This window comes from Coturnix japonica, chromosome 5 (genome assembly GCF_054131305.1).
Source record: "Coturnix japonica strain WE chromosome 5, WE-NBRP24, whole genome shotgun sequence".
In the NCBI taxonomy this organism is placed as follows: domain Eukaryota; kingdom Metazoa; phylum Chordata; class Aves; order Galliformes; family Phasianidae; genus Coturnix; species Coturnix japonica.
In genome coordinates, this window is record NC_140667.1 from 36,681,304 (window position 1) to 36,709,178 (window position 27,875).

General features: G+C 50.1%; 2 protein-coding genes across 9 annotated transcripts; one reads left to right on the forward strand and one right to left on the reverse strand.

Annotated features, from left to right (window-relative positions):
- The first annotated feature begins 341 nt into the window (after nt 1-341).
- LOC107315148 (acetyl-coenzyme A synthetase 2-like, mitochondrial) lies at nt 342-9,840 on the forward strand. Of its 2 annotated transcripts, XM_015865204.3 has the most exons (14): nt 342-829; nt 2,206-2,302; nt 3,188-3,387; nt 3,690-3,865; nt 4,388-4,540; nt 5,425-5,572; nt 5,770-5,907; nt 6,043-6,135; nt 6,568-6,680; nt 7,181-7,307; nt 7,930-8,057; nt 8,778-8,841; nt 8,926-9,047; nt 9,135-9,840. In XM_015865204.3, exons 1-14 carry the CDS (start codon nt 517-519, stop codon nt 9,309-9,311), a joined length of 2,049 nt encoding a protein of 682 aa, XP_015720690.2. In that variant the 5' UTR covers nt 342-516; the 3' UTR covers nt 9,312-9,840. The 2 variants fall into 2 exon arrangements, with proteins under 2 accessions (XP_015720690.2, XP_085406625.1); XM_085550499.1 differs by lacking the exon at nt 2,206-2,302 and having other exon boundaries at nt 367-829.
- On the reverse strand, nt 9,770-22,070 carry ABCD4 (ATP binding cassette subfamily D member 4). Of its 7 annotated transcripts, none has more exons than XM_085550494.1 (19): nt 22,001-22,070; nt 21,791-21,915; nt 21,561-21,651; nt 21,222-21,361; nt 19,338-19,454; nt 18,848-18,973; nt 18,235-18,285; nt 15,828-15,922; nt 15,147-15,268; nt 14,194-14,285; nt 13,938-14,024; nt 13,463-13,668; nt 13,085-13,176; nt 12,953-12,989; nt 12,067-12,116; nt 11,735-11,787; nt 11,304-11,380; nt 10,495-10,610; nt 9,770-10,340 (listed from the first exon to the last, which is right to left on the reverse strand). In XM_085550494.1, exons 2-19 carry the CDS (start codon nt 21,844-21,846, stop codon nt 10,248-10,250), a joined length of 1,701 nt encoding a protein of 566 aa, XP_085406620.1. In that variant the 5' UTR covers nt 21,847-21,915; nt 22,001-22,070; the 3' UTR covers nt 9,770-10,247. The 7 variants fall into 7 exon arrangements, with proteins under 7 accessions (XP_085406620.1, XP_085406619.1, XP_015720693.2 ...); XM_085550493.1 differs by having other exon boundaries at nt 13,463-13,671; XM_015865207.3 differs by having other exon boundaries at nt 21,561-21,688.
- Nucleotides 22,071-27,875: the final 5,805 nt, after the last annotated feature.

Here is a 27,875-nt window from a genome sequence, read left to right on the forward strand (position 1 = left end):
CAAGCCAGCTGCCTGCTCCACCAAGACCTCGATTAGTGCTGCTAAAAGCAGTTCTGCAGTGCTTAGAAGAAGTAGAGAACCCAGCTCAGCTTTGTGGAGAAAGGGTGTGTGCCCAGCAGGAGATAGGTGGAGTATCTCATCCAGGTAACAGCTGCAGGAGGTAAACCTAGGGAGCAGCTGGGGCAGTCTGGCCCAGCTCCTGGTTCCATGGGCAGCCCAAGTGCCTGCTGCAGCTGGCTGCTATCCAGGGAAGGCTGGCAGGACTCAGATTAGCATGAAGGTTATTTTCAGTCAAATAGTTCTAATGCCCACCCCTTCCTCTCTCTCTAAAGGGGATTGGGTTTCTTTCCCTGTGCTGTCCCAACAGTGAGGAGGTGCAGGGGACAAGGGGTGCCTTGGGCTCCCAGGGTAGGGGCTCTGTCTGGGTTGCCTGCTTCCACAGGGGTGCAACTTGACAGGACTCTGAGTACCCATCTCCTTGGGAAGAGGTTGAAGCTTGCCTGCTGCACTGAGACTATGACCTGGCTGCTGACTAGGGCTTGCTGTCCCAGAGCTCTTCCCTGGGCTTCCAAATGTCTCTGTGGGTTGATGAACGTTCGGTCCTGGAGCCAGGGTCCTCTCACCGCCTACATGCCAGAAGCTACCTCCTTCCCCGGAGCCCGGGATCACCAGAGCTTATACAAGACATCAGTGGAGCAGGGGGATGCCTTCTGGGGGATGCTGGCAAGAAGTCGGCTCACCTGGATCACCCCCTTCCACTCCGTTCAGGACTGTGACCTGCGCCAGGGCCGGGCTGCCTGGTTCCTGGGGGGGCAGCTCAACGTGGCAGGTGAGGGGGCAGTGAGCCCCATGGGGACCTGGTGCCTCACAGTTGAGCTGAGGGTGAATTGGGGAGGGAGGGTGCTTCCTACCCTACCCAGGAGATAGGGCTGCTGGGTGGAAGGCCTGCCTGCAGGTTGTCTTATGGGAGGGGGCTCTCTGCCTTCTCTGTGTACTGGGTGGGGGGACACTTTTGAGTTTTAGCCCATGAGAACCCAGTGACAGCACCAAGTTGTGTCGGGAGAGGTGTGGGATGGATATCAGGAAGAATTTCTTAAGCGTTGGACTGGGCTGCCCAGGGAAGTCAGGGGAATACCATCCCTGGAGATACTTAAGAGATGTGTGGATGTGGAATTTAGGGATGTATTTAGTGGTGAACTTGGTAATGTCAGGCTGATGGCTGGAGATGATGATCTTAAGGGTCTTTTCCAATCTAAGTGATTCTGTAGTTGTAAATGTCTGTAGATGCCATCCTATGAAGTGCTGTGGCCCCAGAAGCAAAAAGTGCTAGAGTGAGGGAATTTCCCAAAAAGTCCCACTGGTCCTCATAGTCATGGGATGCCCTTCCCTACTGCAAAAGGGTGCTTACCAGAGGAAAAGAAGGGGCTGGTGGCATGGTGTTCCTGCTTGCAGTGCTGTTCAGAGTCCTAGAGTTCAAAGCATGCAACAAACCTCTCCAAATCTGGGTCTTGTGGGGTGTATTTGGGCAGGGGAACAGCAGATTTTCCTGTTCCTGCTCCTGGGCTGTTGGTTTGCTTCTTTTCCTCCTGCAGATCTGCAAATGTTCAGGAGAAAAAGGTATTTTTAAATGCAGATGGGCTGTTGCATCATCCCATGACCTCAGTAGCAGGTAATCTAAGTAAGGAAAATATGGAGTGTGACGAGGTTTCTGATGGTTATGCTATAGCCAGAGGTGCAAGCAACTTTTCCTTGAACTGCATCCTAATGCTGAATGCCTCAGTGTCCATGGGAGGCCAGTGCTGTGCATGGATGGCTCTGCTTTGTCTCACACTCTGCATCCTTCTTGTGCAGATTTTCTCCTCATCCTACATCTGTTATTTAGGAGCATGGCTACTAAAAAAATAGCCACGTTTCACTGTGGAGGCAGTAGCAAGGGCAGAATAGTGGCTGAGTTAATGTTTACCAAGCCTTCTGAGGCCCACAGCTGGCACTAGGGATGTGACCTCCAAGGGATTTAAGGCCATTCCTGCACCAGCCTGTGTTAGGTTGTAGTTAAGAGGAATTTTGATAGTGGAGATTAATATGCACTGAGACACTGAGGAGTACAACTGGCTAGGGTGCCTGTGACCTGCCAGCTGGTACCTGCAGGGGCTGTGCCACTGGGAGCAGGAAGTTCTGGCTGTGATACTGGGTCATCTCTTCCAGTGAACTGCTTGGACCGACATGTCCATGTAGCCCCAGACAAAGTGGCCTTAATCTGGGAGAAGGATGAACCAGGAGAGGAGGTGCGGGTCACATACAGGTCAGTGCATACCTTTGAGCATATGTGAGACATGCACACACTGCAAGGATCTGGTTCACTGATGTGTGTTCTGCAAGAGGACACAGCATCCCTTCCCATAATTAGGTCACCAGTGTGTGGGCTGCTGGCCTGCCTGTGCTACTCTGAGGCATTAGCCTGTCTCCTGGTCATCCCTATGGGGTCCCTGCCAAGGTTTCTGGTGACTGAGAGATGAATACTCTGCCAGGGAGCTTGGGCTGGCAGGGTCTGCCAACCTCCTTTTGTGGATAGACCTTCCATGAAATGAGTCACTGACAGCCAAGCTCTTGTTTCAGGCAGAGAAATTGTTTTGCTCATAGTTTCCTACAGCTGTTGTTCTCACTGGTAGGCAGAGCTCTGGAGGATTTGACCTCCCCACCTATAATTGAGCACAAGGCCTGTTTTTATTTGCTGGGGGGAGATGTCGGACTCCTCTTGCAAGCCCCTGGCCTTGCAGGGCAGTATGTGTCACTCCCATTGTTGTAGGTGCTGATAAGAAATGGGTAGGTTGTCATTGGAAAAGTTAGTAGAGGCATCATGGATTGGCTGACCCGTACAGAGTGCTGGTGGCTGTTACTGGACCCAGGGCTGGCTTCTGCTGTTGTTAGTGGCAGTGCCAGGCTCTGTACACAGACCCTTCTAGTTAATCTATTTGCCATAAATAACAGCCCGTGTTTGGTGATGGTCTCCTACTCCCTTCCCACTGCAATTTTATAGCTCTCCCAAAGGACTTCCCACACAGGGTGCTGAGGAATGAAGTGCAGACCTGTGGCTTTAGAGCCTTGGGAAGTTGGGGCACCCCCATCTCTGTGCATTCGAGGTGGATTTACAAAAAAGTCCCTAACTATGTGTTGCTTCTTTGGGCAGGGAGCTGCTGGAGCTGACGTGCCGCCTGAGCAACACCCTGAAACGGCTGGGAGTGAAACGAGGTGACAGGGTGACAATCTACATGCCCCCGTGCCCACTGGCAGTGGCCAGCATGCTGGCCTGTGCCCGAATAGGGGCTGTACACGCCGTTGTGTTTGCTGGGTTCAGTGCGGAGTCCCTGGCAGACAGGATTCGGGACGGTAAGAGCCAATGGGGAGCAGGGACGCATCCAGTATTGCCATCTGGGGTCAGCACTGAGCTTGTTGGTTTGGCAGCTGGGGGGTCGAGCCTGGCCAAGGTGCAGGCTTGCTACGGATCCGTGCTGACAGGAGGGTGTCCTGTTGTGCTGCATGGCCATAGAGCAGGCAGCAGCATTTCAGGAAATGGCAGGGGGCTCAGTGAGTGTCTTTCAGCCCACGGGAAGGGTGCTTGGCAGAGACAGACTGGTGTGTGCCATGTGGAGGGGGCACAGGTACTTATGTGGCTCTTCTGCCTTCTGCAGCTCAGTCAGAGACGGTGATCACAGTGAACCAGGGGCTGAGAGGTGGCAAGGTTGTGGAGCTGAAGAAAACAGTGGACCAGGCTGTGAAGCAGTGTCCAGGAGTGAAACGTGTCCTTGTGTCCATGAGGACGGACACCCAGCTCCCCATGACAGCCCTGGACGTTCTGCTGGAGGAGGTGAGGGTCTGTCCAGGGCTCCTGCTGCTCCCCTGGGTATTGCTCAGGTGCTGGGGTCAGGGCAGGATGGGAAGAGTTCATCTGGAAGCAAAGAGGGATCACTGTCCTGCAGTAATGGGAGCTGCATGTGTTTCCCAGAAGGGATAACTGGTAGCTTCCTGCAGCACCTGTGCTGTTGGCAATGTACAGCCTTTGCTCATCAGTTCTGAAAGCAATTTGTACTCGAAAGACTTTCTGGAAGGCTCTTGTGCTGGGCAGGAAAGTGGCTGTGTAAAAATAGCTGCCTCTTACTCAGCAGGTCTGCTCTGATGGAGGAAAGCGTCTGCCAGCTCCACAAGGCAAGGGAGTTCAGGCTCAGGAGGAAGGGGGGGAGGAGATGCAGAGGAAGGGAAAGATGGAGTGGTGGGAATGGGTGGTGTGGGTGGCAGAGAAAGGCTTGGGGGCCTGTGAATCAGCACAGGGAGCCTCTAAGACCCTGAGTGGGAAGACCTTGAGTGGGAATTGCTGTTCTGACTCCTGCAGGAGATGATGAAGGAGGATGCGTACTGTGAGCCTGTTGCCATGGACAGCGAAGACATGTTGTTCCTTCTCTACACATCTGGCAGTACAGGCAAGCCCAAGGGCCTGGTTCATTCCCAGGCTGGCTACCTCCTGTTTGCTGCTCTCACACACAAGGTAATGAACCCTATGCACACAGTGCTCATGAGCCAGCTATTCATAGGCAGCACAGGGAATAGATGGGCCACCTTATTGCTTGATGATCTCATCTTTATCCAGAGCAAAGCAGGACAGCAGCCTGGCACATCCACATACAGGTAGAGAGGAACCGCAACATGTTCTCCTGCACTGGGGCTCTCAAATACATACTCCTCCAAGCTGCTATCATGGTTTTCCTCTTTCTTTTTACTGCCTCAATCTAGTATCAAATCATTGGGTGTGTTGCTCAGCCTTACTGCTGTGCTGGGGTGGAAAAGCAGGGAGCAAGATGCATGTGCCCATGTTAGCTCTCAGGAATGCTAGAAACAGTGACACAAGATTGGCATGAAATACTGCGCTGTTGGATGGGACAGACTGTTGCTACTGATCGATTTTTAAAAAATAAATAAATAAATAAAAAGACAGACCAGGGCAGGGAAGTTTCCATTACAAACCCTCTGGAATGCCTGAGGCCCTGGAGAACCCAGATCCCAGCTGTCCCACACAAGGAGTTGGCAGCCTGTGTTTCTGGTGCTAAGCAAACAAAATGAAGGATGATGTGCTGCTGCCAGTCTGATGGATTTCAGTTCTGCCCTCTACTGGGCCGTTCTCATTTCCTACTGCTCTAATTTGCAGCCAAAGGTCCTCTTCTTCCTGTGATCCCTCCTCCTAAGGTGTGCAGGGACCATACTTACACAGAAAGTTCTCCAGTTTTGCTGTTGCAGGATGCTTTATTCAGCCTTGCCTAACATGTTGGGGTGGTGGGAAGGCAGAATGATGCTAAAACTAGAGCTTATGCCCCTTGCCCAGGGGAGGTCCTGCCTCTAGGCTGCACCCCTCACTGTCTTTCCTTCATGTTGCAGTATGTGTTTGACTATCAGGACAGAGATGTCTTTGGCTGTGTGGCAGACATTGGCTGGATCACAGGGCACAGTTATGTTGTCTACGGCCCACTCTGCAATGGTGGCACCACAGTCCTTTTTGAGAGCACTCCTGTCCATCCCAACCCTGGTGAGTGACAAGTGTTGTGGGGATTTAGCGCAGCCACCCTGCAAGATCCATAGCAGGCAGGGGGGCTGGTGGCCTTGGTGCCATCTCATGGGAGTTAGTTTAGCTGAGGGTCAGAGAACTCTTGTTCTCACCTTCTCTCCCTTGGTCTGAGGCTGGGGTACATGTGCAAGTGGTTAATGGCTCTGTTTGTGTTCCAGGACGCTACTGGGAAACAGTAGAGAGGTTAAAAATTAATCAGTTTTATGGGGCACCAACTGCCATTCGCCTGCTCCTGAGATATGGTGATGAATGGGTGAAGAAATACGACCGCTCCTCTCTCAAGGTTCTTGGCTCAGGTGAGTGTTGGTGGCATGGACTGGACCGGCAGGAGGTGGAGAAACCACATAGTTTGGAGGTGGCTCTGAGCTGCTCCTAGGAAGCTGTGATTTTGACCTTACCCAGGCTCTGTCCCATTTTCTGAATCCTTGCAGTGGGTGAACCCATCAACAAGGAGGCATGGGAGTGGTACTTCCGTGTGGTGGGTGAGACACGGTGCCCTGTTGTGGACACGTGGTGGCAAACAGGTGAGATGCGTATTGGCCCTGGCTCCAGGCATGGCCAGCTTCACTTCTGCTAGGTTCTAAGAGTGACCTGCTGTTTTGCTGGCTAAATGGGAACAGTGGTTACTGGCATGGTTGTACAAGCAACCCCTTGAAACAAGGGGTCATGGACACCAAAACATAATCAAGATTTAAACATGATAGAGATGAAAGCAAACCCAGAGAAACATGGGGGAGTTGACCAAAGGGATCTGACCTCAGCTGAACTAAATGTGCAGAGAGCCTTCCTCAGCTCATCGGCAAACCCTGACCCTGCCTGTAGCTGGTAGGGTACACTGAGATCCAGGGCAAAGGCTGATGTCCAAACAGTACTATCTGGCCTTCCTCTTTCTCTAGCTTTGGTATGCATTACAGAGGGGTTTTTGGTGTTGGATTTTTTTTTTTTTTTTCCTTCAGAAACAGGAGGCATCTGTATCTCACCCCGTCCTTCTAACCCTGGAGATGAGATCCTCCCAGGCATGGCCATGAGACCTTTTTTTGGCATCAGCCCCTCTGTACTGGATGATAAGGTACATCTATAGCTTTCAGCCCAGCAGCCAGTTCAGCTCATTTTCTTGTGCTTGCCTATAGGCTGTACTCCTTGAAAAGAGATGTGCAAGCACATCATTCCTCTCACCTCTGCTAAATGGCAGCCTTCTTTACTGAAGATAGGTTAATGTCAAAGCTGTTGACAACCTCTTTCAAGCAGCATAGAAGTATTGTTTTCTAGCTCTGTATTCTGACAAGGTGAGCTCTGCTGAGGCTTCCTGGCTCAAAAACCTGCTGGGGTAGCTGTGCAGGGACAGATAACCTCCCTGGTAGAGCCCTGCAGCCCAGTACAGTGGGCAGCTGGTTGGGGATGGCTGCAGGAAGAGGTTTGGCTTGTCCCTTGGAGCTGGGGCACAGGACTGTCCTCACTGTCTTCCTTGGCATTTCCCCTATGGGGTTATTACTATAGTAGTAAAAATAAGCAGTGGTTGAACAGCCTGATTTCCCTCACTGCGGTTATTAAAGTGCAACTGTTTTACAGGGAAACGTCCTTTTGGGAAATAATGTCTCTGGAGCCCTTTGCATCTCACAAGCCTGGCCAGGTATGGCACGAACCATTTATAAGGACCATAAGAGGTTTGTGGAAACCTATCTGGCTCCTTATCCAGGTAAGAGTAATACACTAAGTCCTCAAGGAGGTGCTTGGTGAAGCGTACTTCAGTCTGACTGCTGGTTTTCTATGTGGGGCAGGACTAGGGGAAGCTGGTTTTGCTGTTCCAGACTTTCAGCATCTCCCCATGACAGAGAGCTCAGCATCACCAAGGGAATGGGTCTTCCCCCTCCCCTGCTATTTGATCACAAGCTTTTTTAGGATCGCATTTTTCCTTCTACCCCCTAAATTCTCACTAGTAACTCTTGGTTCTTTCCTTCTGCAAATCCTGCCAGCTGCTGATCCTCACCCAGAGGCACTGAGCAGGTCCAGATGAAGGAGATAAGCAGCTGCACAAGTACCTGCACAGCGTCAAGGTGTTCCTGGCTTGTAGGGATGAGAAAAGTTGATCTTTAGCCAACATACTGCAGAATCGGGGAAAGAGCCTGATGATGGAGCAGGTACTGAGTTAGGCAGAAAGCAGTGAGGGTTCCTATGTTCTCCCTCAGCACTTGAAAGAAAGGAACAGAGGCCACAAGACCTGGTACTGACAAAAAAGTTGTCAAGTTGGGAATGCTACTGGCTCACAGCTCATATTCTTGCTGTAACAAGCAAGTAAAGCACAGTTCTGTCCCCTGCAGGGTTCTTCTTCACCGGGGATGGTGTGTATCGCACTAGTGAAGGCTATTACCAGCTGACAGGACGGCTGGATGACATCATTAACATCAGTGGGCACCGGCTGGGCACTGCAGAGGTGGAGGATGTTGTGGTAAGAGTAGATAAAGCTGTCCCAGGGGTGGTGGGGCTGCAGTGGTGATGCTCAGGGAAGCCTCTGAAACACCAAGCCAGAACCATGGTGCTGTTGGAGCCACCAGGAGCAGTGTTGGATCACTGCTGCTTGAGGGAACAGTCCCTTTCCTCCACTTCCCTGTATTCCTCCTGACTAAGACTCTTCCTAACATAATGCCACAGGCCTGGCAATGCTGACATCACCTTAACAAGGATTAGTTAGACCTTTTCTTTCCCTCAGGGATGCCCCTGAGCATGTATGCTATAGCTGCATGAAGCTCAGCACTAAGATCTCCCCTCAGCCAGTTCAATTTAATTGGTCTCGTTTGGCTTTAGGTATTGAGCTCAGCTAGTCCCACACTCCATCTTTCTCTCTGCAGCAGAGGCTGATAAGTCTCATGCTCTGAAGGGATGAATCCCAGAGTAGCAGCCAAGCACATTTCTTGAAGCAACTATAGGTCAACTATAGCAACTATATAAAAGTTGTGGGACCTGGTGGAGCAGCCGTGGAGGCACACAGGCAGGGCCTTGAAGGTGCAAGCTTAAAGCAGCTGGAGTAGGGGGAGATAAGTTTGCAGAGACCTACTGAAGCAAGGAGAAGATGGGGCAAAGGTCATCAGAGGCCCTTCCCTGACTGCAATGGAGGGATCAAGGGAATTCCAGGGCAGCAGCTATGAACTCCACCCCTGTTCTGTTTTAGAACCACCATGTGGCAGTGGCAGAGTCTGCTGTGATTGGTTATCCACATGAGATTAAGGGAGAAGGTGAGATGCGTGCTTTCCTGTGCCTGAAATGCCTTGTAGGGCCACACTGCACGTGGTGGTCTGTAACAGTAGTCCTTCTGGCAGGAGCCTATGTGTTCATTGTGCTGAAGAAGGACAGCAAGTATGAGGAGGAAACTCTTGCTGCTGAGCTACGGGAGCTGATCTCCAAGAAGATCGCTAAGTATGCGGTTCCAGAATACATTCAGGTAATGTCTCCAGGCTGACCAGGACCCACCTCTGCAGCCTGGCTACCTCCTTTCTCTTGGCTATCAAATCTACTCCTCCCTGCCCAGGTCACACACCGGCTACCCAAGACACGCTCTGGGAAGATTATGCGGCGGGTGCTAAGGAAGATTGTTGAGAACAAAGCCAGTGAGCTTGGGGACCTAACCACCCTAGATGACCACGATGCTGTGCAGCAGATCATAGAGGGACACAAGCACCTTGTGGAGGGGCAGAAGAGCTGCTAGTGTGTCTCATCCAGCAGCCATCTCTGGCTCCTTCCCTACAGAACCAGGGTCAGGTCCAGAAATGTCACTGAGCAGCTGTTGCCCAGTAAGTGCTCAGACTATACCTCCAGTGCAGTCTGAGAGACCCTCAAGAGCTCTGCCTCCATAGGCACAAAGGAGACAGGGGAGAGAACAGGCAGAACAGTAAGGGGGGAGCTCTATTTGCTCCTTAAGAACAATGACCAAAATCCTTGGGGTTCCTTGTGCCTTGTAGTAGCTTTGCAGAAAGCAACTGACCAGCCATGGGTAGCTGTGTTATTCCTATTCCTGCTTTACACTTTATCACTTGTCTAGTCCAAGATCACGATCAATACATAAACAACTCCTCCAAAGCAAAGAGTAAAAGGAAAAAGAGGCAGAAACCTGGTTAACGCATACTGGTTCTTCTCCAGAAACATCTTTGGATAGACAACCCCAGATTTTAATACAAAAATGTTTATTTGATCTGTTATTATGTATCTTAAGGAGATGACAGTCATGTTCTTCTCTGTGCCAGTCTTTTTCTTTTATTACAATGTTACCTGTTGCTTGGGAAGCCAGAGGCTCAGAAGGCAAGTTTGTAGCACCAGAGGCAGAGGTCCCAGCAAGGCACTGACAGAAGAACACCAGCTTCTATCTTAGCATCACAGTGCTGTATCCTCAATGCCATAAGGCAGTGTAAGCTTATTTTTCTTTTTTGGCAACCTAGCAGCCCAACCCCTTCTCTCATCAGTGGGACATGTGTGGTCCTGGTATAAGTTCAGACTTAGCCCTGTGTCCATCAGCAGATTTCATAATTGGTCATGCACCAACCAACTGAATCTCTTGCTGACAGTTCTGCAGCTCCATGTCTGCTATTCAGAGATGTCCCAGGTGTGTCTAGTTTCTGTGGCTGGCCAGATTAGGATATGTTTCTTGTCATTCTTCCCAGGACGGAAGCCGTTTCATCTTCTCACATTGAATGAGTTCCCATTTTCCCCCTCCGTGAAGTTTCAAAATCCAGCTGTGGAACTGCAATTCAGTGCCATAACAAGTGTGAGTTGCCACTGTGAGGGCATGCCCTCCTGAAATGCATCTCTCCAGCCTTTTGTTTTCCTCTGCTCACCAGAGATGCCCTCCTTTCTCCACCTTGCCCCAAGGCATGGAGTACTGCTCACTATCTCACCTTCTCCAGGCTGGCCCTGTGTCCCACGCTGATCAGAGTCATGCCCAGCTGAAGGCACACACGGTACAGGTCGTGTTCCACCTCTTCTGTCAGAGCACTGGTGGCTTCATCTAGCACTAAGAGACAAGTTGTAAGCCCCACATGTACCTCCCCTCCCAGCTTGTTATCATCTTCTGGGCAGTACAGTAGCAACTGCTGAGAACATTTCCCAGATGAAGTGCAGTTCAGGAAGAGATCATGCAGAAGGCAAGTGAGGAGAAGCTTTATGACCTCAACTTTGACAGAACTACTGTCAGCCATATGGGAAGGCTCTCCTTCTTCCTAAGTCCTCAAGTCCACCCAAACAACACCATTTGCCTCATTCAGCTTCCTTAAAGCTGTACACTGCTGCACTGCCCTCACACCATTGTGACAGCCAAGGCCTTGCCTTCCCAACACAGCACAGAGCAGCACTGCAGACTTCAGAAGAAGTGCAGGATGCAAATGTGTGTGGATGAGCAAGAACTAGGATGTAGTTCTTGCTGCTAACACAGCTCTGTTCACCCACATTGACCTTGGCCCCTGACAACTCCTCCAACAGCCCCCCAGCAGCTACTCAGCCATCTAAACATGTAAAGGAATTAGACCCATCTAAAAATATGAGCTTCTTGGCTCCCTGTCACACAGATAAAGAAACATTTTCACTTCTGAATCCTTTGTGCTATGCTACCTAAATTTACCACTATAGCCAAGCACGTTCATGAGTTGCTGCTGTGCCAGCTTTTGTTTATGCCAGAGGCCCTGCCTCTCTTCTGTAGCTGCTCACTCACCTGCATATCTTGGCTGAAGGTAGAAGAGCCGTGCAAATGAGAGCCTTTGCATCTCCCCTGGGGACAGGACGTCATACCTGCAGCAGGGCCGAAATTCAAAGATCTCCCTTAACAAAAACATCTTGTTTGTGAACAAGTTTACAGCTGCTGACTTTGGAGACCCCAGCAAACAACTGCCCCCGTGCTCCCCCTCCACATTGGCACTGGCTCTGCACCCCTATGCACAGTCACTTTCCTGCACAGCAGCATGGTTGCTGCTGTGGAAATTGATGCTTGGGGCATAATTCCTTCAGCCCTGAATACTGAATGCCTCCCACAAGACACAGCTGAACACAGAAGATGCTCCTAAGACCAGCAGCAACATGCAACTGTTTAGAAGCTTCCCAACCACAGAGATCATATAAATTCACACAAACAGTGTGCAGTCTTACCAGTTCCAGTCCACCTGCTTATCCAGTCCTCCAGCCCTTGCCAGCAAATCGGTCTGCAGAGAGCATAGCAACCTCATGAACACAGCCCCAACCCTGCTAGCCCACAGGGGACATAGCCCTAAGAATTACTATCTTCTTCCTTCTACTCTTTCTTCTCCCACTTCAACTTAAGTCACTTCTCTGCCTGCTCCCACAGCTGGTCCTGTCCCAGCTATTGACCATTCCCTGCCTGTGTCCAGTGTGTGGTCATGCTGTGCCGCCACAATACCTCATTCCTTCTTCCTTCTCTGGTAGCACCAGTCAAGGTGGCAGCAATGCCACCAGGGACTCACCAGCCCTGCCAGCTTCAGGAATCGCACAATCCTCTCATCACCTGCAGATCCTAGGGGAGAAAGTGTGTAAGTACAGGAAACATCGATGGAGACCACTGCTCCAAAAACTAACTGTTCAGATAAGAGGAAGGTTTAGAGAAGCTCCTCAGGTCCAGCATAGCACACTCAACTACTTAAATCTATCAAGTCCTGAGGTTTGGCACACAGAGGGCTCCCAAAAACTGATCCACCTTAAGCCATGTCTGTGAGCAGCACACCAGGATACGGCTGGGCTCCACAGATACACCTGAAGCTTGGCACAGACAGACAGACCCAGAATACAAGGGTCCAGGCTTCACTCTGATAGAAACTTAAACTTGGACATCCATAGGATGTAGCAGCTTAAAATCAGAGGTGTGATTTGGCTGGGGAAGCGGGCAGGGGAGAGAAAAGATTCACATGGTCTGACCTTGACAACGTGTAAGGTCATGAGACCTCAGCTGACAAAGAGGAACAGAGAAAGCCAAAGGTGTGTGGAAAATGAGATAAAGGCAAATCTGGCTTCCAAAAAGCAGGTTGTACCAGATAGATCAGATGTATTCCAGCAGCATGTTTAGAAATCAGCAGGGTGCCTGGCCTGAACACATATCATATATCACAGTACAACATGCAGAGTACTGCCAGCCTGTCCTCAGCATACAAAGAGATTGTGTTCTCCTCAAAACGGAAGGAATGCAAAGCCAATCCAAAGCTATAGGAAAGTTAATCTTCCAGGGAAAAGCAGAGTGAAACAAAACTGAAACAGAGCGTTCCTGATGGGGTACTGCAGAGGAGAAGCTGCACTAGGTACAGAATATGGAGTTGAAACTGCAGGGATAAATAATTGCTCTGATGAATTTCCATGTACCCGAAACTGGATAGATGTCCTTCAGAGGATAGATCACCTGTTTTAACAAATAAAAAGAGGTCATGTCAAAGATGGACATCAGGGACAAAATGGTGGTGGCACAAACTCAGAGGCAGCAGGCCCAGGGCTCACCTGCTCTCGCAAGCTGCCATCAGTGAAGAATGGCCTCTGTGGCAGGAACACCACTCCACGGGGGCCAAAGCAGGTCAGCATCTGGACATTCCCTGCACAGAGACACGCTCATGACAAGCCTGTAGCACCTGCTTGCAACTACCTGCCACCCCCATGAAGTAACAAACATATCACAGAAAAGGTGGATTTCCAAGACAAAGCAAAGCAATGAGAGCAGGAGCAGAGTCAGTGATTCAGAGAAGGAGCAGCTCAAATGTATTGGTGACACAGCACTATGACAAATGGCACTGGCCTCACAACTTCCCTCTGCCAACTTCTAAACTCAGTAGCACAGACTTAATTGATGAAGAGAAGGCTATGGCAACTTGCAGTCTTTACCTTGTGTGCTCTCCCAGAGTCCCCCAAGTGCCCTCAGGAGAGATGTCTTCCCTGTGCCAGTGTTCCCCATGATCATCATGCTGTCTCCTTGCGAGATCCTGAGGCTCAGATCCTTGATGAGCAGCTTGCCAGAGGATGGCACTGAGAGTGTCACTCGCTCCAGAAGGAAAGCTGTATCCCTGTGCTCTGGGTCCTCCCCAGACTCACTGCAGGACCACCACAAAGACAAAGAGATCTGGGGGTAAGTGACAGTTCTGAGGCTGGTAAAGACCAGGAACCTTCCCGTCCACATTAGACATCCTGTGCCTCTGTAATATTAGCCTTGCCACACACATCCCAGGTTACAGTGAGCACTGTGCTGCTAGTTCCAATCAACTGCAAGCAACAGGCTGCAACTCCAAGGGCCACTTCCACCCAGTGACAGCCCAAGATGCTGCATGTAAACTGCAAGCCAACGTGTTGAGGGTAGACTCACCTGTCTGAGTCCCAGGCTTTGGTTTCTGAGTAGCTCTCATTTTCTTTTCTGCCAAGACTCAGCAAGGTCTCCTGCAGTTCACCAATCCTAGACAAACAAAAGGTTCCATGAATGCCAGAGACAACTCCAGTACTCTTCACTGCCAACCTTGTCCATAGTCATACACAAGTGTTTCTTATGTATTTAGCAAAGACCTGGGCAGAGTCATGTTTCACACTCACCTCTCCAGCAGAGGCCTGCCCACACAGAAGCTCACCTGTGTGTGTAGCCAGCAACATCGGTCACAGTGCTGGAGAGATCTATGAGCTGGCTGAAGCAGCTGATGAGGTAGATGGAAACAAAGGCATTCTGGGGAAAAATCATACACCAAAGCAAGGATCAGCACTGACATGGGAAACTTGTCCCCTCTCCTGTGGTTGCAAGAAGGTAGCCAAAAAGACCAAACATCCAGCTGGGTTAGCAATCCCAGAAGGATGAAGGGGAGTGAAGGAGAAAATGGCCACATTCAGATGGAACAGGGCTTCCCTGCTCTGTACAGCAGTTCTGGCTGGGGGCCACACCTCGTGCCACTCAGGGATGGTGTCTGCAAACTCACCCTGTCTCAGTCACACAGATCCATGCCACCAGCCATGTACACCCTACATGGCTCAGAGCTGACTGTTTCAGCCTGCAGTACTCATTTAGCTATTTTTACTTCTGTATTATCCATCACAAGCCAGTTTTGAGTACCTAGGAACAAGTCGGGCTGGGAAGACTCCTCTCCAGCAGCCTAGTGGGTGAACACAAGAAAGCTCAGTCTCAAAACTGGCCATGGACATAACCCAAATCTGCAGCACTTTATGGGCCTAGCACTAAAAATCCAAACATTCTGATCTCTGTTTTTACATACAGAAGTATGAGTTAGGAAGCACTTTAAATCCTCAGTTTAATCACACACAAGCTCCTATTTCCATGCTACCATAAGCAGGGTCAGTCTATCCTCAGGGTCACTTGATGCAGGTTAGTCAGCCCCAGTGCCACCGATCCAACACAAAACTTCCATCCTCAGTGCCTGTGCACCCTCCACAATAAAGTTTAGCCACATGAAATTAGACATAAGTCCTAGTGTTGTCTCACTTCTGGCATTGGGGATTCCCATACAGTCAGTAAGCACAACCCACACAGCACAATTCAACCCCTGCCCAATGTAGAATATGATCTGTAGCTCACCTTGCTGACCAAGGCACTGAGTTCTGTTGGACTCAGGTCACCATAGACCCCAGAAAAGATAGGAATGGCAATGATCACGTAACTCAGGATGCTGCCCAGGTAGTCAAAGGTGTTGATTCCAACTGGACAGAAACACATGGAGAGAAGACAGTGAGTTCGAGTGGGAATCTCTCTCCCCACCAGCCCCCACAGTGCAACCCACAAGCCCACTCAAAAGGAAGACCCAGATTTTGTCTCAGCCTTTCAAGGTGCACTTGGGCATAAAACTGGACAGCACAAACACTGGGATGAAAACACAAGAAAAAAAATACAAGGCCCCACAGTGGAGAAATATCACTCAGACACAGCTTGGAAACCACTGGGGTAAAAAAACTATTTTTTCTACTTGTTTTTGCTCTTTAGAGGACTGGCTGGCTCTGGAGAGATGGGTAAAAGGGCAAAAAGGAAGCTCTGGGCTGGGATGCTTGGCCATGAAGTCTACTTTGGAGCACACAACAACTAGAAAGATTTAAGCTGCCAAAAGTCCCATAGAAACAGCTGTGCTCAGGGCTCTCCCTCTCTCATGCTGCTTAGAAGTTCACCATGCAGGGAAGATGAAGAAAAGCTGTCTTGACACTATTTAGCCCCCCAAACCTGGGCCCTGTAACAATGAGAAACACCACCCAAAGACCCCCCACTCACTGTAGAGCCACAGCTCCTTGCCTATCAGCTCCCTCTGGGTCTGCAGCAGGCTCTGCAGCCTGCGGTCAGTGCGCATGTGCTCCACTTGCCCGGCCCTGTAAAATAAGATTGCACCATCACTTCTGGAGGAGCCACAATGGGGTAAAGGTGTGGGCTTTAGAACTGAGTCCTGAGGAGGGCCTTTCACTGCAGTCTCTAAGATCTTTGTTGAGATGGAACTGAACACCCATAGGCTCCTTCCTGAAGATATTTTCACCAACTCTGACTGAAACGAGCAGCCCTGCAGTTCTCTTCCAGAGCCCATGGATATTTCTGTCCCATACAGGAATAGGTGAGACCAGGGCCTTACACCATCGGTAAGATGTATGAGCCTTGAGCAAAGCACATCCAAGGATACACATACTTTCAGAGCAAAGCCTGCTTGGAAGAGCGGGACAGTACTGCTACATATCTGGAGCCAGAAAGCAGAGGGCAGAGGCAAATCCAGGAGCTGACAGCAAGCAAACAGTATGGGAAACCCCAGCCTCCAAGCCCTTTCTTTTCCAAGAGCTTCCTAAAAGCATCAGTAGATCCCCCACAACCTGAGCTAGCAGTGAAGTTCCCATGCCCTTGCTGCCCGCACTGCCAGCAGCCCGGCACTCCCTGAGCAGGCAGCGAGGAGGCATAGCCTGGCTCTAACTCACTGCCTTAGCAAAGTGTGGAAGCTCCTTCTTCTCATTTGCAAGGCTTGGGCTGCCCTCAGGTGGCAAAATGCAGATAGAGCTCTATGTTTCACTCCAGATGAAATGAATGTTCAGCAAGGACACAGGGAGTTAAAGTCTGGGCACTAGGGGCCAAAACTCGTAGCTCAAGTGCACAACCAGCACTTGGTAGCTATTATTTCTTTGCAGATATGGAGAAGTTGTTGTATTTGTTTCAGTTTCTCTTCCCATTCACTTTCAAAGTAAGTCTGCCAAAAGTCAAGAAACAAAAAACCAAAAGGATAAAATGGTGACAACGATCAGTTTTTGTTTTTCCTTCATCAAAACAATCAGTGGTTCAGCAGGTACAAGAGGACAAGATTTAACAGCTTCTATAGACTAGGGAAGCCTGGTAATCAAATGAGCCACTCACCACACACCCTCCTTTTGCAGGATTCTAAGAACAAATCCTCTTAAAAATTTCCTTTGTTTTTAGTTAAGATTCTTATCATGAAAATGTCTGGTTTAGTGCAACTCAATTAAACTCCCAATAAATGGATTTTTTCTACCTATGAAGTCAGATATACGGTTTTCTAGTCTGAGGTTTCATTTTCCACTTAGAAATGGAATGGAAAAACAAAAATGTGTGGAACAGCACTACAGCTTAAGTGAGGGATGTTACTAGAGGTTGTTCTTGAAATATTAACACCAACCATTAAGAACCAACTAGTCCAGAAAAAAATAATGCAGATTGCCAGTGCAAAACAAGATCGATGTTATTTAAAGCAAGGTTTCATGCTAATTTTTACAAAATCAGTGATTTTGAATCAAAGCACCCTGGAGATCACTGTAACAGTTGAAATGCTCAGTCACTACAACATGAACAAGCAAATAAATATCAGTCAGGAAAGTCCACAGATAGGGCAGTCTCTGCTTTCTTAAATTCCTGGAAGAAGTGCAATTGCACAACAGGCAGGACAAAGGCAGACACGTGACAAGAATTGAGCAATGACCTCCTTCCACTGACCTGGTACCTCACCACATGCTCCACACAAACTGTGGCCCTTTTTCTGGGCTTTAGCCATGTCTGTGAACCACCCTAAAGGCTCCAAGCAGCAGCTCAATACACTGCAGGGCATCTCAATGTGTGAAGGTGCTGCTCTCATATGCACAGCCCTGGGAACTGTGATAGTAGTTTACAGCCAGATGTAAATGGCATCAAGCAAATTCAGATAACAGCAGTGCTGTATTGGGAGGGGCAGGGCACAGGCTGACCTACAAAAGCAAGCAGAAATAACAAAGCAAGGCAAAAACCTAGCACACCCACAGAAGACATGCAGGTTAGCAGCAGCAGGATGGGACCAGAAGCAATCTGCAAAAAGTCCCCCAAGAGAACCTCCTAATAAGATGCAATGAGACCTCAAAAAATCTTCTAGGTTGGAAGGATCGTGGCAAAACATCAGGAATAGTCTCCAAGACAGCACCAAATCTGTATTGGGCCTAGTGTTAGACAGTAGGCAGAGAACAACTAGTCATCTGCAGTTGCTGTAGAGCATTTCTGCAGACTGCACAGAATGCACAGGAAAATACTATGCTGTAGAGCAAATCATCTATAACCTTGTACCTGCAGCAGGATGGAGGGGGTAGAAAACACAGGCTGCAGCAGTTCTGGGGAACAAGCACACATTGAAGATGCCCCAGGTTGGCAGGATCTCTTTTCTACTTACCGATAGAAAGCAGCTGGTTCTGCATTGACACGAATCTGCATGTGCTTGAACCTGAACAATCCATAAAACATCATCAGGATTGTGCATAAGTATACAGTGGATTATACAGCTATCAGCCTTGCTAGATGTACTCATCTTGCACCTATCAGAGTAATGACCTGAGGCATCTCTCACCACAAATATTCAACAGGCTAAAAAAGGCACTGAAAAACAAGCCTTGGCATAAGCTGACATCATCCTGGGACACCTCAGCAGCACATTTGTTTGGTATTCTGCTCACTGTCCTATCTTAGCCCTGAGGCAACCCTTCCCCCTTGGACAATTTTCTTCAGTGCATCCACAGCATTAGCAGAGGCGACAGGCAGTAGAAATCAGGAGACTGTACCAAGGACACTGCCTGACACAACATAGAACACCAGAAATGGTGGCTGGAGCTCAGCACACTGATTCTGTAGCAGGCCTGAGCAGGTAGGTTTCTCTGATCTGGGAAGCTGCTGACAATGTGTCACAGACAAGAGAAGTAGCTGCAAGCATAGCACTGAACAGGGGCTACAGTGGAGCTCTCATAGGAGCTGCCAAAAAGCAGAGAAAATGCTACTCTGCTGTGACTCACCTGAAATCCCCCTCCAGCTTTTCCTGCTGCACAAGTTTAGACACAATTGGGCTCATCAATACCTTGTTAACGATTGTTCCAATGACGAAATACCCAAAGATGCTCACAGGGCCTAGCCAGCCTGTGCTACAGAGGAGGAGAAAGAGAAGTCAGATAACACACCAAGCAAAAGGAAACTCCAGCACCCCCAGGGCTTAAGAAGTCAAAGCCCTCAGCTCTCACCCCTCTTTGCATTCACAGTGGTTTAGGGGCCATTACTGCACACCCCAGCATCCCCAAGGCAGAAGTCCTTTTGGAGTGCAGAGACCCTTCACCCACACATGAGAGCACCCCCAGAGTTGTAGCAGCAATTATAACACAGAATCATAGAATCACAAAGGTTGGAAAAAGCCTCCATGATCATCCCATCAAACCATCCAATCATGGTTACCGAGCTCCAAAAAAGAGCATAGGAAAGAGTTGAAGAAGAAGGGCCAGGGCGGGTCCTTACCTGTGAAAGCACTGGTATGTGTAGTATGCCAGTGTGAAGGGAGAGATGACAAGCTTGCTGGCCATGGAGCTGAGCTGCTTGCAGAACCTCTCCACATCCTGGCTGATCCTCTGGTCCCTGCTCAACACAAAGAGGTACAATTAAAGCCTTCAAGATAGAACCGGTCAGTGCAGGGCACAGTAACTCTCTAACAGGGAACATGCCAGGCTGTTTCACTACCTGAACTTAGGATAGGGGGAATCAAAACAACTCTGCATGGGAGGGACCTGCAGCCTGACTCCCACAAGGAGACTACCTCCATGGCTCATTATGGCCCAAGGGCTTTTCTGCCACCCAGGAAGAACAGCTCCTATTGTTATCTTCACCTTCATCCTTCTATTAACCCCTTCTTCCACCCTCTGCAACACTGTCCACTCTGTCCTTATGGGTTCTGCATCCCTATTCACTGTTCCCTGGTCCTTCACTTGTACTACCAAAAACATCAGCTCTTCCTCAAACCTGGTGCTACATATCAAACACCAGAGCTACTGGAACTGGTTAGAGAGCAGCACAGGCCGTCAGAAGCTATTAGGGATTTGCTAAGTCCACCACTGAAGCCACCCCTAAGTCAGTAGCTGGTCCCTTTGCTATGCAGAAGAAAGTGCTTTCATTTTGCTGCATACTAAGAAGTATCACTTCATTGTCTAGTCCATTCTCTAACTACCTGGTGCATGGAAAAAAAATCTCATCACAACTGCAACACAAGGAATATTTTTGTAGTGGCATCAAAAAAGACACTAAACAGTAAAACTGGCTGTTTGAGTACAAGCAGGGTGTTAAAGAAGAACACTCTGTGGTAGCCCCACACTATTAATCTGCTAAGGTCAGGAGAGCAGCCTCTATCACTGTGGAGCAGATAGACTTGGTTATCTCATGCATTTCACTGCACAATGTGAACACACTCCTTAGTTAAAAATAAACCTGGGCAGTATAGTCATATGATGAGGAGCCTCTGCCCTCTCCTTCCTCCAGCCAAAGGAAATGATGGGTGTGCAGGACCCTTCAACCACAGCCAATGTGCTGCACTGCCTGGGAAGCATAATACATCTTGGTGACAGGAAAGAACACCTCCCTCTCACATGATGTCTAATGCAGGTTCTTTAACTCTTCAAACTGTATAACTGTGACAGCAGTGCCCTGTGTGTGAGGACAGGCTGAACAGACTCAGTCAGCATGCTGCAGCATGGAAGATGTCTGACCTTGCCTGTACAGCCTGAGTAAAAGAGCAGCTCTGCAGTAACCAGGATGGTGCAAAAAGCAAAACTTCTCCCTTGCTGTAGCTGTGCCAGAGGCTGCTACAGAGGGACTAAGAGAAGATCTAAGCGCTGGCTGGATAAACCGTGAGGAACTGAATATTTCCTCTTCTCCCACATTTCAATTCAGCCCTGGCATTTCCTTCCTAGGAACAGGGAAGAGGAAATACAGCATCAAAACAAAGTCTCCCCTGGATGTGACTCAAAAGTGCTAATAACTGTATTCAGCTGGAGACTCTGGTGGTTGAAGTTCAAACTGAATGACAGAGACTGCCCCGAGCACATTGGTTGCGTGAGGTAGTGTTCTCTGCCTCCAGCCAGGCCCCATACTACTTCACACCAAGTGCTGAGGGCTGATTTTGCAGTGTGGTTTATAGCAGCACTAGAATTCTGTTCTGATGATCCTCCATTTTCCTTGCAATAGAAACCTCCTGCAAGCAAAACCATCCAGATAGAAGTGATGGAGGAGACTCTATCACCTCCCACCTGGGGCAGTTCCTATGGCTTAAACCCATATGTACCCAGAGATACAGAAATGGCAGAAAAAGGTGAAGAACAAGCAAGACGCTGAAAGAAGCTGCAGGCAACCTACGGGTTATCGATGTCCTCGTGCAGAATGTGCAGGCTATAGTAGACTTGGCCCTGGAAGTAGCATTTGTGGAGGTATTCAGTGAGAGATTTCCTCCAGCTGACGTACAGCAGGTTGCAGATAAACTGGTCGAAGCTTTTTAGCTGGAACAAGGGCAGGGAGACAGATGGGATGAGCCAGCACAACAAACACTCCCCAAAACAAAACAGGTATTAGCAGTTTGCGGCAGCGACTGTGTAGGTGCACAACAAGCTAGGGCAGGCCTAGATCCTTTATCAAGGATAACCCTGCATATATCACTGCAGGAGCAATGGCAACAAGTGAACCCCCGGCTTGTCTTACCGTGGAGTTCACTACAATCATGGTCAGCGCGACGGCAGTCAGCGTTTGGAATCCTGAGAAGTCCTTGCTCCCCAGCACCTCGTAGTACTGGCTGGGGATGACACCGACCTGATAGATAACCAGCTGCTCTGCAGGACGGAGGGACGCACGGAAGGGAAGGGCTCATTGCAACGGGAAGGCAAAGGGAGAGCGAGGAGCACCAAGCCCCCAGCTCCCCGCTCCAAGCTTACCCAGCACGGCCACGCCGAGCAGCGTCAGGAACATCAGCACGTTCGGGGAGGGCCATTTGGAAAACAGCACAGCCTGGATCCTCAGGAAGCGCCGCACGAACAGCAGGTCGAGCCGGGGCCGGGGCCTGGCAGGGGGCAGAGAAGCGGCAGAGCCGGCCGTCAGCTCGGCACCCCTCGGCACCCCGCCGCACTCGCCCCGCTCCGTCTCACCGGCTGCCGGCCCCGGCTCCCCGAGCCCGAGCGCCGTTTCCCTCCATGCCCGCTCGTCCCGCCTCCGGGCGCCGCGTCACGCGTGTGCACGAATATTCACCATCCGGCAGCGCAGAGCAGCGCAACGAGCGCCGTCCCACCGCCATGGCGGCCGGGAGCGCCTCCTGGCGAGCCGGGATGGCCGGGCTCCCCTCGGGGCTGCCCGTCGGGCTGCACGCTTTGGGCTGCTCTCAGCCCCTGCTCCCTCATCCCTGGGCCAGGTGCTTCCAGCACAATGCCGAAGGTCTCGGCACCTCAATCCGTAGCCAAGGGTGCAGTCTTTAAAGATGGACCTCCCTCTCACCATCATCTTCCCCTGCTCACAGCAGTCCTCCCACGGTGCAGTATAGATGCTGGCTCCTCTGTTACTTCATGGCAGCACTCTCTGCTCCCCATCCTCCCCTGCTCACAGCATGACTTCCCAGCACTAAGGCATGCAGGGGCCCGACTCAGAGATGTGATGGGCTCCCAAACTCTTCCTCTCGCTCTATGCCCTTTGCCCAGGGGTTTCCTGGGACCTGCCTGAGGCAGCCAAGATCAAGCACAAAGGAGTGGATCATCCTGCAGCACTCCATCCCCATACTCCAAGCAGCATTTACATCTCTTACAGCACTGCTTCTGACTCCCACTTTTCCCCCAGAACCAGCATGGTCTTCTAGCACCTGCCTTTCCCCATGGTGTTGGCTTTCCATATCCATCCATACCCTGGGGCCTCACAAGACAAATGGGAGTTGCTGTTGAGTACTGGAACAAATGCAGAACAGCAGTCTCAACTCATACGCTTGCTTTCCCTGAGCTTGTCCATCCCAGATCTTTCCTTTCCTGTTTGGTTTTCTGCAGTGGTTCCTAGTGAGGTGCTCCCAAAAGGATGTCACCTTTCTGGTCTTTCCAAAATTGTATCTCCTGTTTCCTGTTCATTTCCAAACTCCAGCTTCTTCATATGCACCTATATGAGCTCTCAGCTTCTTCAGTTTGCTATCACCTACAAGCTTTAGCCCCACCTCTACCTAGCAGTAAGTAAGGCGCTTTTGGGTAGGTGTAATACTGACTCTCATCCTGAGTCTCAGCTCTCTCTGTATCAGGGCATGAACTAAAACTTGTTTTTCAGCCACGCGATCTGACCAGCAGTCACCCATTCTTCTGTGCCCTCACAAAGAGGATGGTGGGGATGCAGAGCTGAGTGGGCCAGGCTCAGTGTGGCTGAAGCCACCCTGGAGCCATACTGTCAGCTCCTGCTGTGCTATCTGAATGGTTCTGCCTTTGCCTCCATGCTCCGTACCTTAATTATCCTTTCCCCCTCCCATGGGCCCAGCAGCTCTGCTTTCTTTTAAATCCTCTTCCTCATGCTTCACCTCTAACAGTGTCTTTCTACTGTACACTTCAAAGGCTTCGCTCACCACATCTGCCCTGTGCAGGCATTGGCCCAAGTGAAGGCCAGGTCTGCCATGAAATCAGTCACTGAAATGACTTCAGGCCCTTTGGATCTGGGAGAGAAGCAGGAATGGGGGAGGAGGAGTGCAAGGATTTTCAGCGTTTCACCTCTGGGAAGAGCTATTAGTAACACAGGAAAAGCAAGGGGGAAACCAGCCCCCTCCTCCCACCACCCTCCTGTGCAGGGAGCCTGCTGAGGGCAGAGTGCTTTTATGTGCAAGTGGGAGGGAAGGAGAGTGTTAGGGCTTCAGAGGGAAACGCTTTGATCTTGACTTTGAATCTTCAGAGATTTCCAGCTCTCCCCCCTCTCCCACCCATTACAGGACCCCAGGATGTGGCTGTGGCTCCTGCTGTTCACCAGTGCTTAGCACTGCTTGTTGTTCCGTGGGGATGTTCCTTCCACCCTAACAGAATTGTGGTGCTTTGGGCAGCAAGGGTATGGCACCAGTACCAAGTTCAAACTTTCCTTCTGGGAAGGTGAAACCTATCTGGAAAAGGGAAAGGAGCCCAGAGCTGAGCAGAGGATGATCAGAGATGGGACCCAGTTTTGTGGCTGCCCCAGGGCATTGTGCTGATCCACACTGAACATTGCTCAGAAGGTGAACTGGAAGGCAGCCATCATTAGCCCAGAGCCAGATTCCTCTGCATCCTTATTGAGGACAGCACTAAGGCCCTCTGGTACCACAAGAGAATGAGGGAGGAAAACAGCAACGGGGAGCTGAGTGTTCTGCATGGAGCAGAATAGAAGTGCCACTGAGGTGTGCTGGGTTTCACATGAGTGATGGGAAATGACACTGCGCTCTGAGTCACTGCAGAGCTCTGAGTCACTGCAGAGGCAATGGTGGGCAGCAGCATGTGGAGGAGCTTTAGGTGCTTCTGATCTGTTGTTCAGGATAGGATCTAATACCCAGGCCAACTCGCTGCTGCCCTGAGGGAGGTTAAACTCCTGGTTGCCACCAAGCTTTCCTAATGTTCAGGCCAAATTCTCTGTCCTCTGTCCCATTCCTCTGTCCTCATCCACACAGCTGAGGTCATCCCCATTAATTCCTGCTGGCATCTGAGATATACAAGCTGGGCTGTCCCTACCTGCCAGTTCTTACTTCAGCACCACTAAATAGGTTTTGCTCCTCACATTGTTTCCTATAATTTAATCACATCAGCTCCCTTGCTTCTGGTAGGAAACTCCCTGTAGTTTGCTGCTCTCTTTCTCAGTACAGAACTGAACACAGATGTCAGCTGGGCACCCAGTATAGTGAAGAAGCAGGCATAGAAATGACCAAGGATCTCTCCATATGGCCTCTCCACAGAACCCACCATTCTGTCTACCTGAGTGTCTTGTTAAGGGCTACAGCAGAGGCATGATATGGTGGGCACAGAGCAGGTTTCAGAGCTGGGGATGAGATGTACCAGACAACGTGAGCACAAGACCAAGACTTATACAATTAAGTTAATAAAAAGCTTACTACAAGTTCTACAAATACAATATTACAAATACAAATACAATAAGCAACTTGTTACAAATACTGCTTTTCAGGTCTCTGTTCACAGAACCATAGAATCCTTAGAGTTGGAAGGGTCCTTTAAAGGTCATCTGATCCAACTCTCCTGCAACAAACCAGGATACCTACAGCCAGATCAGGCTGCTCAGAGCCCCATCCAGCCTGGCTTTGACTGTATCCAGGAATGGCACCACCTCTCTGGGCAACCTGTACCAGTGTCTCTCCACCTTCACTATAGATGACTTTTTCCTTATATCTAACCTAAATCTCCCCCTCTAAGTCTGCATCCATTTCCCTTTGTCCTGTCAACACAGACTCTGCTAAAGAGTCTGTCCTCTTCTTTCCTGTAGCTCCCCTTTAAGATGCTGAAAGATTGCTATCAGGTCACCTCGGAGCCTCCTCTTCTCCAGGCTGAATAGCCCTAGTCTCAGCCTGTCCTTGAGAGAATGACGTTCCATCTGTTGAATCATTGAGCACAGTCACACCAGAACCACAGTGAACTCTTTAATTCAACTTGACATTCCTTCACCCTAAGATCAGTGGGCAGACTGCAGCTACAGCAACCATATTTCTGTTGCCAACTCAGGCTGCAAGCTCTGCTCATTGCTGTTTCCTCATGGACAAACCCAGTCAAGACACCAGAAATTTGGAATCCACCTATGCTCTCCCTCAGTCCTGCCAGCCTCTCAGAAGTCCCAGCTCCCACTTACTTCTCAGAGGGATGTCAGCACTCATATTCAGTCTCTGCAGTGCTTTAGAGGGAAAAAGATGGGGGGGGGGGGGGGGGGGGGGGGGGAATAAAACAGGATCCAGGCATCAGCAACGACTTTGAAGGGATGGGCATGTCAGTTTATCCCATTTAGGACAACCTGTTTCAATTCCAGAGCTGGTTTTGGCAACCAGTCCACAATCTGATCTGCTCTGAATGCCATTTGGCTGTAGCTGATGTTTCAAACACTTCCCATCCCATCTGAATTGCCTCCCTAGTCCAGTCACAGGGAGTGAGTATGGAGCTCTGACTCCCTCCACTCTGGGGTGTTTTGCTGCTGGTGGGATAGCTGACTGAATATTGTCCCCATGCATCATCCCATTGGATGGCTGTATTCCAGCCATAGAGAAAGCCTCATGTTGCACAGGAATCCAGCACCATGTCCATGGGACATCTCTCCTTACTGGGTTCAAGTCAATGGGAATTGTATCTAGTGATGATGAAGGTTGCTCTTGACTGGGGAGAGGACTCTATCCCAAACCTGGAGCAGTAAAACCTACCTTCCAGTGCTGCTGGACCTCTGTGCCCAAAGCACCAAGACCCAAGCAGAGCTGGATGTGGGTGCCTTTGCTCTGAGTGGAAGGGCAGCAGGGGATAAGTTAAAGCACAACAGGCAGAGAAGCATCTGACAATCATACTTGAACTATGAAGGTCTCCATGACCCACTGTCATACTGAAGCATCCTGCACTAAAGCAAGGAGTGCACTGGTCCCCCATTGAACTCCTCCAAGGAACAGAAAAATGCTAACTACTTGTTTATATGCTGGAAGCTGGTGTGTGCAGTGATCTGCATAACAGAACTGCCCAGGCTGTTTCTTTGTGTGTTTTCCAGCTCCTATGTTAATCACTGACCCTGCTGACTCTGGCATTTACCAGTGTCTCACTGCCCTGTGAGCACTGTTTTGCATTTGCAACCGAAGAAGTTAAAAGGATGAAGGATGAGAAGGGGAGCTGGGCAGCTGAGGCTTGGAGAATTGGCCTGCCCCGGAACACGTCCAGGACTGGTCAGGTTGATAGCAAGAGTGGAGCTGGTTTTCCCTCCTGAAGAGGATGGGAAAGCTTACCAGAGAAGAGTTTAGATCTCTCTTCCTTGCAGTGCAACTGTTCTGTGTACAGTATGAGGGCTCTCAGTGAGCACTGAGCCCCAGGGTTCACTGTCACACAGGAGATGGCTCCTGGCTGGGGCTGAAAATAAAAGTGGCAGAGAGCAAGGCCAGTCCGTAGCTTGCAGTGAGCCCAGCCCGCTCCTCCTGTTCAACTCCTTATCCAACCTCCCCCTGCAATGCTGGGCTGGGAGGTGAGACAAGGGAAGTGGGAAAAGTGCTCTGGGGTATGCACTGCTGGGGAGGTGGAAAGCATCTCATCAGAGATGTGCTGTGATTTATCCTGCAATGCTGTGTCCTCAACTAAGAATGGAGAGAGGGCAGCAGGCTACATTCAGCCCCAGCTGTAGAGGGAGCAAGATGCATTTCCCCTGTGTGGAAGGTCTTTGTTTGGTTTTCTCCCCAAATTGCACAAGAATCTCATCACTGATTTCTACACCAGACTTCTTATTATCAAGCACTGCAGCAGGAATAAGTGTCTAAAGTGAAGTTCCCTGCTGGTGACTGTACACAGAGCAGTAATCCCATGGTGTGTCTAACATCAGGACTGAGTTCAGACCCCCCAGTGCACAAGGGGGCTGTGGCATGGCCCAGGCTTTCCCCCAAGGCTGGGGTGGAGAGGCCAGATGCTGCCCACAGCAAGAGTTCACAGGGTAGGTGCAGGATCATGAAACACTGAGACCAATTGGTGAGGAGCCTGATGACTAGTCCCTGTGGGCAAAGTTGTGCCTCCCCCCTCTTAAAATGCACTGAGCCCCCACACCCAGGAGCAGACCAGATCCAGGAGGCCCTGTTTTGAGGTAGGTCTCGCTCTGAAGAAAAAGCACTCCTAAGGCTGGATGAGCAGGAAAGGTGCCCCAGCCATGGGATTTAGATGATGGCCCAGCCATTGGCCAACCCACTGGCTGGGACTGGAAATCCTTGGTGGCTGCAGCCAGCAGCTGTCTCCATACCCTTGAGTCTCTGTGCTGCTTATTCCTCATCAGTAAGTCCCAGGGTGGTGACTAGGAGAATCCAGCATGAGATCCAGAGTG